This window comes from Peromyscus californicus, unplaced genomic scaffold, assembly GCF_007827085.1.
Source record: "Peromyscus californicus insignis strain IS unplaced genomic scaffold, ASM782708v3 Scaffold_11__1_contigs__length_118956290, whole genome shotgun sequence".
NCBI lineage: Eukaryota > Metazoa > Chordata > Mammalia > Rodentia > Cricetidae > Peromyscus > Peromyscus californicus.
Genome location: NW_026294402.1, coordinates 48,489,179 through 48,510,760, shown reverse-complemented (window position 1 = coordinate 48,510,760; position 21,582 = coordinate 48,489,179). Strand labels below are relative to the sequence as shown.

The following is a 21,582-nucleotide window of genomic DNA, read 5'->3' as shown; positions in this document are numbered from 1 at the left end:
TTTATAGAGTATTTCAACAAATTCAAGACAGACTTATGTAGACATCGTGTTATAGGATTAAAAAACACATATATTCTCCTTTATTCACAAAGTGAAAAAGAACAAAACAAGTTGGCTGTGGTTTTCCTAAGTTTCATTCAGTGTCCTAGTCATACAAAGCATGTTTAATTTGTCATTTGTAATTTGTGTTTCCCACACAGTGCCATTCCATGCCCTTGAGAATCAGTGACCTGGGCATAGAGACACACATCTGTCACCCCAACACTTCAGAGGCAGAGGCAGGAAGATCCAGAGTTCAAATCTAGCTTGTGCTACATAAGAAGTTGCAAACCAGCCTGAGCTACATATCGAAACCCTGTGTCTTTGTGATTTTTTGGGGGGAGGGGGTCTTTTTTTTCTGGTGCTGTGGGCCATGCCCAGGGCCTTGTGTTTGCTGAGGAAGTGCCCTCCCACTAAGCTGAATCCCCACCCCTGTGAGACTCCATCTCAAAAATAAAAATGAACAACTAAATAAGTAAATAAATGACAAGCAAGTAATCATGGGTTGGGTAATATTTCTTAACAGAGCTCTTTTGACTTTCTCTCAAATTCCTGACATCTGTTCTGTAAGTTGTACATACAGGTAATGAATACATACAGCGCAACAGCTTCCTGGCATCTGGAGCATGCCACAGTTTCCAAGACCTTGAAAGTGAAAATAGATGTATCTTAGATTGAAGAAAACATTGTCCCTGGACATGTACTATATTCTGGGCATCATGCAATACTTCCTATGTAAGTGGCAAAACTGAATGGTTTCCATGGTGCCAGTGGCTGTAGAGAAACCTTTGGTAAGTAGTAGAGTCAGAGAGGCCTCGTGTATGGAGTAGGTCTAAAAGAATAAGCTTTGGTCTGGAAGAGAGAAAGACTTTTCCAGAGGGATGAGCATGAGCCATTTAGAAACTTCTCAGGAGGAACAGGCCCACGTGGAGAAGGCAAGGCAGCTGGTGGTTTGGCATTGTTGATGTCTGGTTTCCTATAAAGTGTCCTTCTTTATGCTGCCCAGAACTGTGGTGAGGGCTGATGAGATTGATTCAGTGGTTGTAAAGGTGCTTGCCACCAAGCCTGATAAACTGAGTTCAATCCTTGGGACCCACATGGTGAAAGGAGAGAGCTGACTCCCAAAACTGCCCTGTAACCACAACACACGTGCTCACTCATGTGCATGCACACACACACACACACACACACACACACACACACACACACACACACACCACAAATAAATGTAATTTAAAATTAATAAAAATGTTGGTGACCAGGGCATGGTGACCCATACCCATAATCTAAGCACTTGGGAAAATCTGGGGTGAAGTTCAGTTAGGTGGTTGTGGATATAGACATTAGTTTTTGTTCTAAGGATGTAAGTTCAACTTAATGTGTTTTACTTGTAAAAAAAAAATAATAACAGTTCTCATATTCCTGCATTTGTTTACTTCTCTGCCACAGGTCCTAATGTGTTTAGTTCAAAGAGTCTTGCCCTTCAAGCCCAGAAGAAGATCCTGAGCAAAATAGCCAGCAAGACTGTAGCCAACATGCTGATTGATGACACCAGCAGTGAAATCTTTGATGAGCTCTACAAAGTCACCGAAGAACACACCCATAACAAGAAGGAGGCCCACAAGATCATGAAAGATGCAATCAAGGTGGCCATCAAAATCGGTATCCTCTACCGGAACAAGCAGTTCAGTCAAGAGGAGGTTGTAATTGTGGAGAAACTCCGGAAGAAGCTGAACCAGACTGCTATGACCATGGTCAGTTTCTATGAAGTAGACTACACCTTCGACACAAACGTGCTGTCTAAGCTGCTGCATGAGTGCCAGGACCTGGTCCATGAGCTGGTGCAGCGACATTTGACACCCAGAAGCCATGGACGCATCAACCATGTCTTCAACCACTTCGCTGATGTGGAGTTCCTTTCTACTCTCTATGGTCCACGTGGAAACTGCAGGCCCAATCTCAAGAGGATTTGTGAAGGAATCAATAAACTGTTGGATGAGAAGATCCTCTGACAGGCTTCTCTTCTCCTGGACTTCGCTGCTTTGAAGTTAAAACATCCAACCTGGTCCGGTAAGAATCAAGCAGCAAACCTTGTCCAAGATGCTCTAGTTATGTCCTCTTCATCCTTCTGATGCCAATTCTAACCCAGACTTAGTGTGTTGACTCCCTGTGCACAGGCATGAGGTCTCGAGTCTAAATGAACTATGTTTGCAAGCCCAAAGAATAGTCAACGGTTCTAAGCAGGGAGCCTGCTTCCGTGAGCTCAGTTCATCTTAAAGTGGAAGGCATCCTGGATTAGGACACAGAAGACACGGGCTTGGATATCAGCCCTGCCACTATGAACTCTTATCTTCTGTGTTCTGAAGACGTGATGCTTCCTGACTACCTCACAGGGCTGTTGTGGGGACTGAATGGGACAGCTCACATGCACGGTTTTGTGAAACTGAGACCGGTGACTGTATATAATAAATAAATGGGGTATTAACTAGTCATAATTGATGTGTTTGCTTGTTGTCAGTTGTCATGGCATATTTAATAATCACAGTACCCGAGAGGCTGGGGTATGAGAACTATGATTTTTTTTTTGATAGTCTGAACGAAAGAATAGGGTTGAGATAAACCTGGCCTATATAGGAAACTCTGAGGAAATGAAAATGGAAAAGGAGAGAAAAAAATAGAAGAAAAGGAAAAAGAAAAGTTCCTTGCCACCTTTGAGAGAAATGAGAGTCAAGGTGACGTTGTCCCTTTACTCTGCACGTGGACTAAGGACACTTGTTGGGACTGCAGCGATGACTCTCGGTTTAGGAAGAGCAATGCTTTCGTTATTTCCTGGTTTTCTCCGGTTCCTCAGACTCTCCAGTTTCGTCTCCAGCGACATCTGTTCAACAGCCATCCACTTCTCAGGCTGCGTTGACTCACTTCCTCACATGTCTCCCCCTTTCATTTCAAAGTCTTACATGAGAAATGTTGCGTTTGGATGAGTAGTTTTCAGTTTCCCTAATGAGAGGATGAATTCTGTTTTGCGGATTTTGAGGATTCTGCACTAAAATTTTATTTATAATTGGTCTGTAATATTTCTAAGGCTCTGTTGTGGTGTAAAGCTTCAGTAGATGTATATATTGTATTAGCAAATCAATGTAATTAGCATATCTATCATAAATATTTATTTTTTTCTGGCAGGATTATTCAGAACCTCCTCCTCTAGCTATTTAGTAATATGTAGCACATTATTATTAGCTCTAACGACCCTGTTATGAAATCAAGCAGTAGAATTTTCCTGGGTAGATGTAACTGTCAACTTCTCCCATCTCTTTCCTCCCCTTCTCATTCTGTAGTAACCGTTGTTCTACTTTTTATTTCTTAAAGATCAACTTCTGAAGTATTTCATGTGTGTGAATTACACAGTGTTTGTTCAATGTCTGTCTCATTTCACTTCACGTAAAGTTTTGTAATTTTATCCATATTGCTGCAAATGTCAGAATTTTTTTTTACAATAAAAAACATTCTGTTCTGTTCAAGTGTCATTTTTTTCTTCTGCTCATCTGCTGATGGTGCTTTGGGTCTAAGCTATTGCAAATATTGCTACTGTAGTAAACATGGGACGGCCCATACCTGTTTTCCACATGACTATTCCATTTACTTTGCACATATACCCAGTAATGTGGTTTCTGGGTTAGGTGGTCATTTTATTCCTCCCCTCATAGGGAACAACCACTCTGTTTTCTGCAATGATTCTGCTTTATATCTACAGCAACATTATATAAAATTTCCATTTCCTCCACATTCCTATCAAAACATGTCATCCTTTGTCTTTTGGGTATTATCATTGTATCCTCAGAGAAGTAAAATCTCACTGTGAGTTTGATGTGTATTTTCCTAATAATTAATGATTTTAATCGTTTTTACAAATATTTTGGCTATCCATATGCCTCTTTTTGAGAAATTTCTATTCTTACCTTTTCCCTTTTAAAATTTGGATTATGTTTTAATTTGCCTTTGAGCGATTTGACGATGCTAATAGTGATATAGAGTGAATGAATAGAGCAGTGCATGCCGTGGATGGCAGACCCAGAGAAGTAGGGCTGCCCAGCCACAATCTCAGTCAGTTCCAGATGTGGGACATTGAGCTACCGGATTTAATTTCCACTGTGTAACTTTGATTTTGCTTTGGTTTGATTGTGCCTGTGCCCTAGTTCTTACCTCTTGGAATAAGAAATATGTAACTTGCTGTGATTTTAAAGGAGCCCAAACTTTGGAATTTTAGAGAGACTTTGGGTACTTTAAAAAGAGACTGAATTTTTAAACACTGTGGGACTTTAAAAGTTATACCTTGCTTTATATTGTGATATTGATATTAAGATGAGATCTCAGGGATAAGCAAAAAAGGGAAGGCTATGGATTAATAGTAATATTTTAGTATGTCAGTGTTTAGTATGACAAGGGGTCTGTTGTCTTGGTTGAGTATCTTGACATAAGCTAGAGTTTTCTGGGCAGAAGGTTAACTATGGAGAAAATGCAAACACCAGATTATAGGCAAAGCTCTATGGTGTTTTCTTGATCAGTGATTGATGTGGAAGGGTCCAGCTCACTGGAAATGGTGTCGTTCCTGGGTGGACTATCCAAGGTTGTATAAAGAATCAGACTGAGCAAGCCGTGGGGACCAAGTCAGTAAGCAGCCCCCCTGTGGGGCCTCTACCTTCGTTCCCACCTCCAGGCTCCTGCTCTGAGTTTTACACTTAATTACTTCATGAAGGACTTTAATCTGTGAGGAGAAATAAACCCTTTCCTTCCCAAGTTGCTTTGGGTCAAGATGTTCTATCACACCAGTAGAAAGCAAACCAAGATAACAGGATATGGAGCCCTTTGAGTACATGCTGAGTGTAACTTGAAATGTGCGCTGGTGGAACTTCCAGGCAAGCTTTTATGTTCAGGATTTTGGTTGTCATGAGTCTTTTGTATTTTCATATAACATTTAAGGTTTTTTTCTGTAAAGAATTGCATTTCAGTTTTGATAGGAATTGCATTCAACCTTTAAGTTGCCTTTTGTGGGATGGCTGCTTTTGTAGTATCTGTCCTGCCAATCCATGAGCATGGGAGCTCTTTCCATCTCCCATATAATCTTCAATGTCCTTTTTCGGTGTCTTAAAGTTTTCATTGTACAAGTCTTTCACTTCCTTAGTTAGATTTATTCCATGATTAACGCTGTTGGAAACTTAATTGTTTCCTGATTTCTTTCTCAGTGTGCTCGTCATTTGTGTAGAGAGAGGCTCTGTATCTTTTTTTTTTTTTTTAGTGTTATTTTTGAATCCTGCTATTTTGTAACTGTGTTGATGAGGTGTGGGATATTTCTCATGGACTCTTCAGGGTTTTTTATGTACAGAATGGATCATCTACAAATATGGATACTTCAAGTCTTTGTATCCTTTTTATCACCTTCACTTGTCTTATTAAGCTAAGGAAGACTTCCAGTATTCTATTGACTAGGAGGGGGAGAAAGTGGACATACTTGATTTGTCCCTAATTTTAAAAGAAATGCCTTGAGTTTCTTCTTGGGCCCCTCCTTCCTTCCTTCATAATTCTTCAGTCACACTGGGATTAAACAAAATTAAGAAGAGCTCATTAGCTTGGACTTAATTTGATTTTCAGTTTAGCTGTAATTTGTGGAGGAAGTTGTGAACAGCAAGTTCACCTACTGCAAGTTGGTTTAAGTAAGCTCCCAAACAGCACAGACGTCCAGGTATCACCAGGTAATGACTGCAAAAACAGATGCGAGGTTAGAACCATTTAAAAATGCATTAGGAGAGGCCCCAAGGAAGGGACGACTGGACACTTAGGGAGGGACTTTGCTTTTATCTACTGCTGAAGTCTTTGGTTTCCAGAAGAGACTCTGTGGGACTAAGAGCCAATCTGTGAGCAGAGGCATCATGCCAACCGCCCGGTGCTGGAGCACTTAGAGTCTATGATGAAGCTGGTCCACAACTATTAGAAGAAGTACAAACTAGATTCAGCAGCTGCTGCTGAAGTAAAGAAGTGTTGCTATGGGATACAGGAGCAAACAACAAAAGCAGACTATCTCCTCCCCGCTCCCCGCTCAAGCCCTGCAAACTCCCGAACTGTAGAGCTCAACAGGAAACCTGCCAGGGCAGACACATGGCTCTGGAGTTCTGATCTCAATGCCACACAACAGAGTGTGGAAGAGTGGCTTTGGATCTCGAAACTAATGAACTGAATGACCTAGATACATGCCTACGTATATCAAGTCACTTAGTGCAGTTCATCAATTACATAGTACGTGGATAACTAACATAAATAAACTTAAAAGTTGAGCTCTGTATGTTGTGTGCTGAGTTATTCTGTATGTTATCAATAACTAAGTAGTATCAGAAAATTTCTCCCTTTTAATCTTGGTCTTTAACTTACATATTAATAGATTAGTTTATATATTTTTATCTATGACGGTGATACTTTCATAAAGTTTTCTAAGGTAATTTTTGCTCCTTAGAAGCAAATAAGAATTTGATTGAATGAAAATAGCTCACTGCTTTTTGGCTTTTGAAAGTCCCCAGTATATTCACAAACTGCCTCAACTCAGTAGAATGATCAAAACCTTACGGGATTCATGTTTTTCAAATTTATGAACAAAATTTTTTTCTTTAAAATACCCAGGGGAGAATTATTGCAGGAAGATAGCAAAGCAGAACTGAAAAAAAGGAGGAGTCTGGCTAATTCTCCCATCACACATACCACTGAGCAGAGGGAAAAGAAAGTGAACAAACATTTAGTTCACTGCCACAGACATCCACTGACACACACACGTACACATATGTCAGAGAGCCACTAAAACACACACACACACTTAACACGGCAATCCACTAACACACATGCACACACACATAACACACACACATGCACACATAGACAGCCACTAACACACACACATACACTTAACACGGCAATCCACTAACACACATGTACACACACATAACACATACACATGCACACATAGACAGCCACTAACACACACACATACACTTAACACAGCAATCCACTAGCACACATGCACACACACATGCACACATACACATGCACACATAGACAGCCACTAACACACACACATACATTTAACACAGCAATCCACTAGCACACATGCACACACACATAACACACACACATGCACACATAGACAGTCACTAAAAATACACACACATACATTTAACACAGCAATCTACTAACACACATGCATGCACACACACACAACAGACATCCACTAATTCACATAACACAACAATTCACTAACACATATACATGCACACACATACCACACATAAGACAGAAACCCACTAATACATATGCAGAGACAGACACATAACACAAACACACATAATACAGACATACACAAACATACACATAGAGACACACAAACAGACATATACACACAGACACACACACGCACACTTGAACATACAAACACTTTGTAGAGAGAAGATAAAGATTTGTGTCTAATTTAGATGTCCTTTATTATAATTTAATCAGTGTGTTTACCATTAAGAAATAAAAAGGCTATCACTTAAGTTATGACTTATTCATGCTTATAAAATTATAATTATATAATTATAAAATTACTTCAGAAATCTTAAAAAAAAAACCTCAAGACTTCTTGCCTAGGAGTCTGTGATGTATAGTATGAAATAAAACCACAAGTTAGGTATGTGAGTTAGTAATGGCATTTGGTTACAAGTGTTTTACACTAAGCGGGGAAAGAATGCTTTGAGAAGTCCAACTCCTCAGATACAGGGATTTAAAAAAAAATAATAATAATAACCTACTCTGGCCTCAAGCTTGCAGTGAGCCTTCTGCCTTGGCCTCCTGAGTGCTGGAATTATGGATGTGAGCCGCTCTACCCAGGAGCACTAGTATGTAGTTCTTCAATTGATGTTAAGGAATTACTTTCTAACGGTAAGTTCCATTAGTTTTTGTCCTTCAAGATGAGGACATGGAAACATTAGCTGTGACAGAAATGCATTGGAAAATGTGAAGGGGAGGAGGGGAGAACCTTTGGCCTGGGGTACAGTCACGGCACCCGTGGAAGGAGAGTAGCTGCCCAGCACCTAACTACAACACCATTTCAAGAAAGGCTGAGCAAAAGAGTGGAAAAGACCCAAGATCACATTGTGGTGAGCAGAAGCCCTGAGTGAACGACATGATCACAGACATGTCAAGGACATGAGTCCAATGCCATAGACCATGGGAAAGGCAAAGCCTTCCCCTGGTCCCTGTGTGGATATTGACAGTATGTGAAGAAAATGTCAACCACAGTTTCCTCCTCCTGGGTGTTTACAGCATGGAACTCTTCCCCAACAGAAACTCCTACCAAGCTAAATCTGCCTCCTCCTTCAGCTGTGTGCAGTAAACTCACGACCTTGCTCAGCTGTATATAATAAACAGGCTGGATTTCAGGCCTGATTTTGGTGTGTCTCCATCAGAGCACATGGCCCGCCCAATCCTAGCTTTTCTTTTCTTCTTTTCTTTTTTCTTTTTCTTTTTTGATTTTTTCGAGACAGGGTTTCTCTGTGTAGCTTTGCACCTTTCCTGGATCTCGCTCTGTAGACCAGGCTGGCCTTGAACTCACAGAGATCCGCCTGCCTCTGCCTCCTGAGTGCTGGGATTAAAGGCATGTGCCACCACCACCTGGCCCAATCCTAGCTTTTCTTTATGTCTATCTGTTGTCTCTTCATTGTCCCAGTTAGGTTAATCCCTGAGCTGTGAAGGTCATGGCAGATGGAGCTAAAGTAGTGACACCTGACTGTGGGGAGTTCAAGTTGGTCAGGCAAAGGAGGGCTCCAGTGAGAAGGTAAATGGGGGAGCTCAACTCCATGTGTGGGGAACACAACATGGGACCAGGAAAGTCTGTGGACAAGAAGTTATATATTCATACTTGAAGACTCTGAGGAATCTCAGTAGGTAAAAAGCGTTATCACTCCATCAGTTAATTCTTAGACTGTGTCCAGGAGATATGCCCTTGGTTTCCCAAAGAAAGGACAGTAAGTTTGATATTTGGGAGAGGATAGGAGAAGAGTTAGGGGGTGGCTATTACGTTGAAGGACCCAAACATGCTTGCATTCTCACTTTTGGTTTAGGGAGTCACATATGTGATTCCATAGATTTCTGGCCATTTTCATACCAAAGGGGAGACTCTGCCTCACTGAATTGTGGGGGAGTCTGGCTTTGTAGGCCTGGCCACTTAGATTACTAGGAACTGACCTCTTGTCCCTGACACAAATAGCGACAGGGGATGGGTTCACGTCTGTGACTCTAGTAGCCTCCCTACAACCTGCGGAGATAGAAAGGCAAATTTGATGCACAGGTCATGCTCGCCCTGCCCTGCCTCATGCCTTGGATGCTGATATGGAGGAAAGTGATTCTGAGAAAGAGATCACCTGACCCATGCCAAATTTTACCTTGGGGCTGCACCACTGAGAGACTGTGGGGGAAACGGTCTCACTCCTCTGCCTAAGGAGAGAGACCTGGAGGAAGGTGCTAATGGTTTTCACTGCTTTTCCATGTTTGAGCAACCCTGATCTGCAGAATCCAAACTACATGGTATGCTATCGTGAGACTGTGCCTTTCCATCCTTAAATGAGACCCAACAAGTCTGTACAGCCTATGGGCCTAAGGCTCCATAAACCTAAGGACCTATTCAGAGTGTCCTCAGTGACAGTTCATGGATGGCCTCCTTCTGATTGGCTAAGCATGGCGAAATCTTGCCTCAACCCAAGGCATTACCATTCATTTAGAACTGAGTTACAGAATTATATCGGGACCAGGAACAACAACCACCCATGGAGTTGCTATAACCAAAGACATGTTCCTGTGTACAGGACCTTATGAAGTGACCAGCAGCCAATTACACTAACCTTTGTGAGCCTGCTGAGTTAACCTGTTAACATATTAAAGGCATGGAGAGAACTGCCCACCAAAGGGCAAACAATTCCATGGATAACTGAGATTCACCAGGGCCCAGAAGCATTGTACCTAGACTTTGTGGCCTGGCTCTTACAAGGGCATGTAACAGATGTCCTGAGGCAGGGGAGGTGCTCATAAAACAGCTGGCTTTTGAAGATGCTAACAAGACTTGTAAAGAGGCACTTAGGGGATTGTATCAGCACTTACATTTACAAGAGATGACTAGTGTGTGTGCAGACATAGGTCCTAGCCACCTTCAAGGCATTGCTCTCCCAGCAGCCCTTGAGGAAGAAGTTACATGCCTTGGGGAGAAAGGGCACCTGTCAGACATGTGGGGAAATGGAACATTTTGCTTGTGATTACCGCAAGGATTTAAAATTAAAAAAACAAGCAGGCCCCAGTATCATCTGGATGACCTGCATGGCCCCTTGGTCTGTGCCCACAATGTCAGAGAAGAGTCCACTGGGTTAATGAATTCCATTCACAGACAGCTAGACATGGGCAACCTCTGACAGGGCTGGCAATGGGGCCTGCCCTAGCACCATCAAATTGCCAAGGCTATTGCCGGGGTGAGGTCCTGTGAACCAACAGAGCAGACAGATGACCCTCAGCCACCATAGTCCATCAACAACCAGCTCTCGCCGGCAACCTCAGGCAGTGGAGGATTGTACCTCATTTCTACCACATGTCTTAAACTAACCTCCAACGTGGGACCCCCAAGCCATCCCTACTGGCACAGTAGAACTTATTTTAGGAAGAAGCAACCAGACCCTATGGGGACTATAGCTCCACCCAGGGGTAATAGATAAAGGTTATACAGGAGAAATTAAAGTTCTGATTCGGTTGCCCCAAACTTAGTTTGATAGTATATATGAATTAAAAACGGCTCCATTAATGATATTCCCCAATGTTAAACAAGAGAAGGTGCTCATGCCTCATCTCCATAATTTTTTAAACCTAATCTACCTGCACATTGCTTCCAATGGAAGATTCTTCTCTGGGGTATGAAAAACAGCCCTACTATGCACAAGGAATCTGTTGAAGCTATCAAGCCCATGTATGAAAAAACCCTAAGACTTGTGTTACTACTATATGGATGATATTCTAATCAGGCATCCTGACTTCTGAACTGGCAGCCCTCTGTGTCCACCTCAAAAATAGCTTTTAGAAGCCGGGCGGTGGTGGCGCACGCCTTTAATCCCAGCACTCGGGAGGCAGAGCCAGGCGGATCTCTGTGAGTTCGAGGCCAGCCTGGACTACCAAGTGAGTTCCAGGAAAGGCGCAAAGCTACACAGAGAAACCCTGTCTCGAAAAACCAAAAAAAAAAAAAAAAAAAAAAAAAAAAAAATAGCTTTTAGACCCATGGTCTTCAAATTACTCCAGAAAAAGTTTCAAAAGACATCTCTAATCCAATAGCTAGGTATAATTATAGAGGAATATTCTCTATGCCCTCAAAATCAAGAAATTTGCAAGGATTGTCTCAAAACTCTTAGTGAGTCTAAAAACCACTGGGAGATGATTATTGGCTCAGACTCTCACTTAAGCCTACTACCCAGAAACTTTCTACATCCTTCCAAATTTTAAAAGGGAATGAATGCCAAGCCTCTTTTCCACGCCATTTCATTTCTGAGGCTTAGGGCAGCTTTAGCTGAAGTGGAAGCAGTTATGACCCCTAGTGGGCTACTCCAGCAACTGCAGTGCATTTTAGAAGGGTGGCATTTGGCACATTCCACCTCCAGGCTTCGAAACTCTTACTATGATTTGGAGGCAAAATTAATCTTGAAGGAGTGCAAATGCACTATAGAAATTCTAGGCAGAGAGACAGAAATAATTATTCCCATATTCAGGAGATCAGCCACGTCAGCCTTGGCAGCAGTCCACTGCCTAGCAATAATCAGCTGATTACCCCGCCCAGCTTGATTTCCATTTTCCACCATTCAGGATGTTACGTTTTGCATCCACTCACAGGCTTACTTTTGCCAAGGTAACACAGTCTCAACCCCTTGTTTGGGTTAACTGTCTTTATGGATGTTTCTTTCTGGCAATGACGTGTCTGCCTACCACTCTTCCTCAGGGTCTGAAGTACAATGCATTCTACACTTCAGCCAAACAAGCAGAACTCTTTGCAGTTCCAATGATTTTAGCGATGTTTGCTTTTCCCCATCAATATTTACGGTGTCTGCTCTTGTGTAGTAGGAGTAACGCAAGCCTTGGAGACAGCCAGTGTTGGTTGAACCCCAGATCAAGAGTTACACCGTCTTTTCCATAGGACCCGGGACCTCTTGTGTTGTCTCTAGAATCCTCACTGTGTTGGCATATTCGGTCACACTCAAGTCCCCCCGGGCCATCGGCTGAAGGTCGTGTACAAGCTGATACAAGACGCACTGCATATGTGCTGCTCTGCAGTCTGTCTTGATAGAGGCCCATGAGAGTCATGCTCTGCCCCATCAAAACGCCTCCTCTTTGTGAAAGGAATTTGCTATTTCCCAGGAACAAGCTGGGCAGATAGTTAAGCAATGTACCCACTGCGTTCCTTTTTGGCCTGTCATGCATGATGGCCTTAACCCTGGGGGGTTACTTCCCAATGCTCTCTGGCAGACAGATGTTACTCATGTCTCGTCTTCTGGGAGAGTGCAATCTGTACATGTTTCTATTGATACTTATTCTCATTTTGTTTATGCTTCTGCACACATGGAGGAGGCTGTAAAAATGTATCATTGCTCATTTCCTTGCTCCAATTGATGTTATGGGGTTGTCCACAGCACCTCAAGACAGACACCATCACTTCTTATACCTCTTCTGCATTTAAAAACATTGTGCCCAACAAAAAAAAAATAGCTCATAACATGGGCATTCTTGAGCAGATGCAAAAAGGGCCTTAGAAGAATGTTGTAGATCCACAGGCATCCGCTGGGGCTGTTGATTACACCCCCTGCAGCAGAAGAGCTGAACAAAGTACTTTTTATAGCCATCTCAATATGTAAAAATAAAATAGTCCAATCCTCAGTTGTGAGATTCATTCTGAAGGTAAGGGACAAAGGCTTATAAACTAGTTGTTCTCAGCTCTGCCATGTCGCCACCACACAAATCTATATTGTGATCCACAACAGATGAAACTACAACTGGAAATGAAAGACATTTATATTGTAAGACTGTTACTGCGGGTACAGATTATGTGGACGCAGCGTTTACAAGTTTGCCAACGATTCTGAATTGAGTAAGATAATGAGATCACTGAATTCGTACCCAGAACAACTTCGGCCATTTCATGACTGTGCCGGGCTCACATGATGACTGCACCTGGACACAAATCAATGGTAAATGATTCCCAGAACAAAGCACTTCAGAAAGGCATGTGTGGTAAACAGTGTTCACAATAGGCCATCCAAAATAATTCTAACATTGGGGCACAGAGTTGAAGCATCGAAATTCTAATTACACATTGAAAATGTCTCTTGTAGGGAGTGAGCTTCTAGCTGATTACAAATGTATTGTTTTGGAAGATTCAGTTGGGCTTGGAAATGAAACTTAATGTCTTGGTTTATAAGAACAAGTGCCTACCATTCCTCTTTATTGAATCTTCAGGAATCGAACTTCCAAGTCTATTGTAATGAGAAATTCTACTAGGTGAGATTCATGGACTTCTGAAACTCTTTCACAGACAGAATTCTGGTAGGGAATTAGCTCGGTGTAGCAGTAGGGTAGTGGGTACAGTTAGCATTAGAGGTCAATTTATGGTTGTGTTTTCAAACTAGTTTTAGTGTACAGGCTAGATGTAGAATTAAAGTTAGGGTTCTGACTAGGGTTTGGTTAGGGTTAGTGTCAGGGTTAGGCTGTGAGTATTTTTAATGTTAGTCCTGGGATTAGGTTAGAGCTAGGTTTAGTATTAGGGTTTGGGCCAGGTAGTGGTGGCTCATGCCTTTAATCCCAGCACTTGGGAGGCAGAAGCAGGTGAATCTCTGAGTTCAAGGCCAGCCTGATCTACAGAGCGAGTTCCAGGATGGCCAGGGCTACATAGAGAAACCCTGTCTCAGGCGACCATACACACACACACACACACACACACACACACACACACACACACACACACACACACGCACAGCCACCACGGTATTAGGATTTGGGTTGGTTGCCAGGGTAAGGATTATGCATAAGATTGGGTTAGAGATTGGTACAAAGTTAATGTAAGAGCTATAGTTAGTGTGAGTACTAGGGTTAAGTTTAGGTTTAAGCCTAATTTTAGGGTTCTGGCTGGAGGTATGGTTGCAAGTTGGATTAGGTCTAGGGATATAATTAGAGGTAATATCTGAGCTAGGGTTGATTTTGCTGGGATAACTAAGGTTTGGGTTAATAGTGAAGTTAGCTATAGGGTTAGAGGTAGTGTTAGGTTTAGGGGTAGGGCTAGGATTGGGCTATGGTTAGAAGTAGGTTAGGGCTAGGGTAAGAATTAGGACTATGTTTTGGGTTAGGTTTAGTGTTAAGTCTAGGGTTAGAGCCAATGCATGGATTAGGTGTATAGCTTTAGTATTATGGTTAAGTGTAGTTGGGTTTTTTTGTTTTGGTTTTGGGGGTTTTGTTTGGTTGTTTGTTTGTTTTACTCTTTGGGGGCAACCACCCAGCTCCCAGATAACTACATGGAGACTTACTCTTACTTATGAATGCCTGGCTTTAGCTTGGCTTGTTTCTAGCCAGCTTTTCTAATTTAATTGAAATTATCCCATTTCTCTTTAACTACATTTTGCCTCTGGGCTTTTTAACTTTTATTTTTTATATCTTTCCTTCTTACTCCATGGCTGGCTGGGTGGCTGGGTGGCTGGGTGGCTGGCCCCTAGTGTCCTCCTCTCTTTCTTTTATTACTTCTAACTCTTCTATCTTCCTCTTCTTCTTCTCTCAAGTTTCAAATCTCTCTCTAGATTTCTTCTGTTTATTCTCTCTGCCTGCTTAGCCCTGCCTATCGTTTCTCCTGCTTCTCCATTGGCCATTCAGCTCTTTTTTAAACAATCAGGTGTTTTAGACGGGCACAGTAACACAGCTTCATGGAGTTAAACAAATGCAACACAAAAGAATGCAACACATCTTTGCATCATTAAGCAAATGTTCCACAGCATAAACAAATGTAACACATCTTAAACTAATATTCCACAACAGTTAAGGTTATGTATACAGTTAGTGTTAAGGTTAAGTCATGGCTATAGTGACCATTATAGTTAGGGTTTTGATTTGTGCTAGTGTTAAGGTTCATAGTGGGTCAGTGTTTGCAGTTCTGTTGAGTATTGTCTTGGGGTAAGTTGGCTCTAGGATTAGGATTGATGTTAGATCTGAACTTACAAATAGAGCTTTGTGTGAATTAAGTTTAGGTTTGGAGTAATGATTAACAGATCAGGGGTGAGACTTAGGACTTGGGTGGGGGAAGAGTTTGGGGGAGCATTAAGGTAAAGGATACAGTTAGTGTTAGAAATAGTTTATGGGGTTTTTTTGAACCTAGTTTTAGTAATGTGGCTAGATGAAGCATTAAGGTTTTGGATACAATCTGATTGGAGTTACTGAAGGGTAAGGTTTGTGCTAGAGTTAGTGTTAGGGTGATACTCAGGGTTATGGTTAGGGTCAGGGTTACAGTTAGGATGATACTGGGATAGGATTAGAGGTTAAGGTTAGGGTTAGGGATTAGGGTTAGGTTAGTATTTAGGGTTAGGGTTAGGGTTAGGGATTTGGATTAGGAGTTAGGGTTAGAGGTTAGGATTAGGGTTAGGGTTAGAGTTAGGAGTAAGATTATGGTTAGGTTAGGGGTTAAGGTTAGAAGTTAGGGTTAAATTTATGGGTTATGGCTTGGGGTTTTGGTTATGGGTAAGGATTAGGGTTAGGTTAGGGAGTAGTGTTAAATCATTAGGGTTAGGTTAAGTGTTAGGATTAGGCCTAGTTGTTAGGGTTTAGGGTTCAGGTTAGGTTAGGGGTTATGGTTTGGGCTAGGGCTTATGGTTACATTTTAATTTTTTTTTTTTTTTTTTTTTTTTTTTTTTTTTTTTTTTTTTTTTTTTTGGTTTTTCGAGACAGGGTTTCTCTGTGTAGCTTTGCGCCTTTCCTGGAACTCACTTGGTAGCCCAGGCTGGCCTCGAACTCACAGAGATCCGCCTGGCTCTGCCTCCCGAGTGCTGGGATTAAAGGCGTGCGCCACCACCGCCCGGCATGGTTACATTTTAAAATTGGGGTTATGTTTAGGGGTTAAGGTTAGGCTTAGGGTTAGGTTTAGGGGCTAGTGTTAGTGGTTAGGATTAGGGTTGGTGTTAGGGGTTAGGGTTAGGGATGAGGATTAGGTTTAAGTTAAGGGTTAATTTAGAGATGTGGATTAAGTTAGGGGTTAGGGTGATACTGGGTTAGGCTTAAGGTTAAAATCAAGCTTGGCTTAATGAGAAGAAACATCATTATTTCTAATGTTAGAGTTAGATTCACACTCTGGTTTCAGGTTAAAGCTTGATGTTCATTAGTAGTTACATTAGTCTTGTGTTTTTGGTTATAATTTGTTTTATATTTTTGTTTTTGATTGGGTTTTGGGTTGTTGCTATACATGATTTGTTTAAGGCTAATGCTAGTATTAGGGTTATGCTTGGACATGGTTATCGTTATGGTTATGGTTATGATTAGGGGTTCTAGGGTTAGTGTTAGAGATAGAAAAGATGTTCTGTTTATATCTAGATTAATGTTAGAATTAAAGATAAGTTTAGTGTTATAGTTGTACTTAGGTTGACATTAGGACTTTGGACAGTTTTAGGTATATTTCTAAAATTAATGTTAGAGTTAGAATTAGGGCTAAGATTAAGGACACCATTGGTGTTATTTCTAAGGTTCGGGTTAGAGTTTATGCATATTTAGGATTAATTTAAAGTTAGATTTGTTTTTAGGGTTATTGTTAATTCTGGGGTTAGGTATAGTGCTTGCTTAGGGTTAGGGTTGGGATTTGTGGAAGTTCTGGGGTTGTTAAGCTTAAGGTTAGTGTTATGCCTGGAATAGTTTTAGGACTAGGAACAATTTTAGGTATATTTCTAAGATTATTATTAGAGTTAGGAGTAGGAGATTATTATTAGAGTTAGAGGTAGGTTAGGGTGTGGGTTATGGCTTAGGACAGTATTGCTATTATTTTCAAGGTTAGGGTTAATTAAACATAGGGCTAGGGTTAGGAGTTGTTTTTTTCATTAGGTTTAGTGTTAATGCTGGATTTATGGATAGAGCTAGGTTTAAGTTTAAGTTCAGGCTTGGTCGCAGGGCCCTGGTTTGGATTATTGACAGAGGCTGGTTAGATTTTGGTATAAAGTAAGTGATAAAACTAGTATAGTATATAGTTAGTGATAGAGCTAGTGTAGTAGACAGTTTGTGATGGAACTAGTGTAGTATAATACAGTTAGTGATAGAACTAGAATAGTATACAGTTAGTGATAGAACTAGTATAAGTTAGTGATAGAACTAGTATAGTATACAGTTAGTGATAGAACTAGTGTAGTATACAGTTAGTGTAGTATACAGTTAGTGATAGAACTAGGGATAAGGGTAGTTTGAGACCAAGATTTAAGGTTCAGGCTGGAGGTTGAGTTACACTTCCTTTTAGGTCTAGGGATACATTTAGGTCTAGTATATATGGTTAAATTTAAGGTGAGAACTAAAGTAGAGTTTGGTATTCAAGTTAGTGTAGGGTTAGAGCTTGTGTTAGGTTGGGGTTAGAGCTAGGATTAGAGATAGGGTTTGGGGTAGGTTTAGAATTAGTACGACTGTTAGTATTCCTTTTGTGGTTAAGACTAGTGTTGGATCCAGTGTTTGTGGTAGGTGTAGAGGTTTGTTTCGGGGTAAAGTTAAGATCGTGGACATGTTTAGTGTTAGATCAGGATTGTTGAGGGCAATGTGGAAATGAAAGACAGACATCTCCTGACACCAGGGTGTCATTGGTCAAGTCAACTTTCCTCTCCAGAGCTTCTCGGTCCACCTGAGGCTCTAGGTCACTAACCCTTCACTGGGGCTGGGTTAGAGTATGGTTATGTTTAGCTCTTATGTTAGGATTATGACTAACTCTAACTCTAGGTTTAGGGTGAGTCTGGGCTGCAATTGTAGTTATGGTTAGTTGTAGGCTTAAGGCAATGTTAGAGCTAGAGTTAGGTTTCAGGCTAGATGTAAACTTACAAATAGAGCCCTGTGAGATTATGGTAAGATTTGGAATTGTGATTAGTTTTGAAGCTAGGACTAGAAATAGTACTCAGTGTAGCATTAGGTTAAGGCTATAGTTACCATTAGAAGTTTTATTATGATTAGTTTGTGATAGATTTAGGTTTCAGGATTTTGGGTGTAGGCTACTGCCTGATTGGGATGAATGAAGGGTTTGGGTCAAGGTTAGTGTTAGACAGGATTAGGGTTAGGATGCCTATGGTTAGTGTTAGGGCTAGTGACACTTTTTTATTTTTAAGGTTATTGTTAGAGTGAAAGGTAGGGTTTTGGTTGCAGTTGGAGCTAAGGAGAGTATTGGTCCTGTTTCTAAGGTTAGTTTTCTAGTTAGGCTTGGAGTTAAGGGGGGAGCTAGGTTTGTGCCTAACATCTGTGCTGATCCTGGAGTTACCCACTGCCGTCAGCTACCACTTAGGGACTGCTACTGAATGTAGGTCTCGGGGAGAGCAGCTCTTACTCACTCTTAATTCCTGAGCCATCTCTTTAGCCCCATGAAACTGGATTTTTTTCAAAGTCATTCTACAGCCTGAGTTTTCCAGCGTTCAGGTATTCGGTCCTCTGAATTTTGTTCGTATGTGTGTTGTAAAGATGCCAACCACCCTGTATTTTCTTTTACATGGATGTTGGATGGCATGAAAATATTTCATATCCCCTGAATTGGGTGTGGTGGCTATGCCTTTAATGTCAGCACTCATGAGGCACATGTGGGGACATAGGTGAGATCGAGGCCAGCCTGGTCTACACAGCAACAGCTAGGTGAGTCATCCTTGCACAGATCCTGCCTCAAAAAGCAAAAACAAAGCAACAATAAAAAATCTTCCTATATTTCTGTTGCTGGTTGGAGATTCTCTTAGTCTGTCTAGACAAGGAATCCTCAACCTTCCCAATACTGTGACCCCTTATACAGTTCCTCATGCTGTGGTGACCCACAACCATAAAATTATTTTCGTTGCTACTTCATAACTGTAATTTTGCTACTGTTATGAATCATAATGTAAACATCTGATATGCAGGATAATTGATATGTGACCCCTGTGGAAAGACTGTTTGACGCCCCCCTCATCCCACCAAAGGGTTGCAACTCACAGGTTGGGAACCACTGGTCTAGACACGTGTGCCAGGACCACAGTCTGGCATCGTGTGGGCTTGGACTGTGGTGTGGAACCACACAGATTCGATTCTGTAGGAACAGAGCGTGACCCGCTCTTGCTCCCGTCTCCTCTCAGTGTGGCTCTCACTGGGATTCTGCTGCCTGTGTCAAAATGTCAGCAATGTTTCTCTGATGTTTATTGTGTGTGGCTGGGCGGGGAAGCCGTGTGTGAGATACTTATTGGTTGTTTAATGGGGAGTGGGTGACATGCATGTCCCAGTGAGCATGGAGAGGTCAGAGGACAAACTGTCAGCTGGTTCTTCACACACACACACACACACACACACACACACACACACACACACACACTTTCCACAAGGAAAGGGTGGAGCTGTCCATTCTGTATGAGTTTGAAGTTCTGTGAATGGCAGAACTTGGTTGAACCAGTAGAGCGAGACAGACATCATCTGCATACGTAGAAAACCCTGGGCTTCCCAAGGCTACATAGTGTGACCTGTGTAAAGCAATTTTTAAAAACCTATGTAAATAGAACACCAATTATTTGTACACTTGAGTAAGGCAAATGGGCTGAGCAGTAAGCTGATACCAGATTGGCTAGTGTACAATTCTTTGATCTTAGAATGAGTTTAAGAACAGCCTGGTTCTGTGGGATGGTCTTTCTGTATGCTGTGAATATGTGTTGCTATTATTGGTTAATAAAGAAGCTGTGTGGGCCTATGGCAACGCAGGATATAGCCAGGTGGGAAATCCAAGAGATAGACAGGGAGAAGAAAGGTGGAGTCGGGGAGACGCTGCAAGCCGCCAGGGGAGCAAGATGTAATAGAACACAGGTAAAGCCACGAGACACGTGGCGATATAGATTACTAGAAATGGGTTAGTTTAAGATGTAATAGCTAGCTAGCAATAAGCCTGAGCCATAGACCAAACAGTTTGTAATTAATATTAAGCCTCTGAGTGATTCTTTTGTAAAAATGGCTGCAGCCAAGGTGGAACTGGGCAGGACTGAGAAACTTCAGTTTACAGTCTGGTCTACATATTAGCCTCCAGGATACATAGTGAGAACCTGTTTTTAAAATTAAAAATTATGAGAAGGACAGGACCCAACCTCCTCCCAGCAGACACTGAAGGAAACGGAAGACAGTTTTATCAGGAGCTGGTGTTTGCATGATAGGGATGATGAGATGGACCCATGGATGGAAGCAGCTTGTGGAACCAGAAGGCAAGAGAATCAGCAAAGGGAAACGTGTATCAGTTTTTAAAGACAGTTTAGCGGTGGCGAATTAGCAGCGCACAGGAAACCAAGAGACTCTGTCAGACGTTCTCCATAACTGAGGATACCGAGTTACCTTACAAAGGCATACAACTTCCGTTTTCTCCAACACTACCTACCAAATTAACTGTGTTCCCTGCAACCTGAAATGTGTGTGCTTGATTTTGTGTGTAAAGTTTAATTTTTTTTTTAAGATTTATTTATTGTGTATACAGTGTTCTGTCTGCATGTATGCCTGCAGGCCAGAAGAGGGCGCCAGATCTCATTACAGATGGTTGTGAGCCACTCTGTGGTTGCTGGGAATTGAACTCAGGACCTCTGGAAGAGCAGTCAGTGCTCTTAACCTCTGAGCCATCTCTCCAGCCCCTAAAGTTTAATTTTTTAATTTAAATGATTTTCTTGAATTAATGCATGCCAGGTGTAACGTTACATATCTTTAATCCCAGCCCTAGGGAATCAAAGGCAGGGGGATCCTGTGAGCTCCAGCTTGCTGCTCTACACACGGAGACGTGTCTCAAAAACAAAACCTAAATTAAACCAAACGCATGAATGAGTCTCTAAATTGTGACTTCTTGTGAAATACTGTAATCCCGTTGATCTCCACAATAGGCATTTTCTTTTAGCATCAGTGTAGACCCTAACAATGGAACAGAGCAATGGAGACCCAGGCCTGAGCATTAAAGACACCAGAAGCCGTGACAATTATGATGTTCTTATTTTACAGATACCGAAACAACATTTTAATTACCTTCTTGAAAATGAGCTAATTAAAGCAAAGATAATATGTTTAGGTCATTTTCTAGGTGTTGTATAAAACACACACACACACACACACACATACACATGTACATGCGCACACACATACACGCACACATGCTTTTCTAAATAAATCAATGATTAAATACATAAGTAAGCAACAAATAACAAATACTTGTAGGTATGAGGGGGAAAGAATACAGAACGATGCACTGGAATGTTTCTTCCAACATGAAACCCA

At 41.6% G+C, this 21,582-nt stretch overlaps 1 protein-coding gene across 1 annotated transcript in view; it reads left to right on the top strand.

Moving 5' to 3' along the window:
* Positions 1–6,373, top strand: part of Tnfaip8l3 (TNF alpha induced protein 8 like 3) — a 44,421-nt gene extending 38,048 nt beyond the window's left edge. The window contains exon 2 of the mRNA XM_052760531.1: positions 1,489–6,373. Within this exon, the coding sequence (XP_052616491.1) occupies positions 1,489–2,051 (563 nt within the window). The 3' untranslated portion in view covers positions 2,052–6,373. The remainder of the gene's footprint in view (positions 1–1,488) is intronic.
* Positions 6,374–21,582: the final 15,209 nt, after the last annotated feature.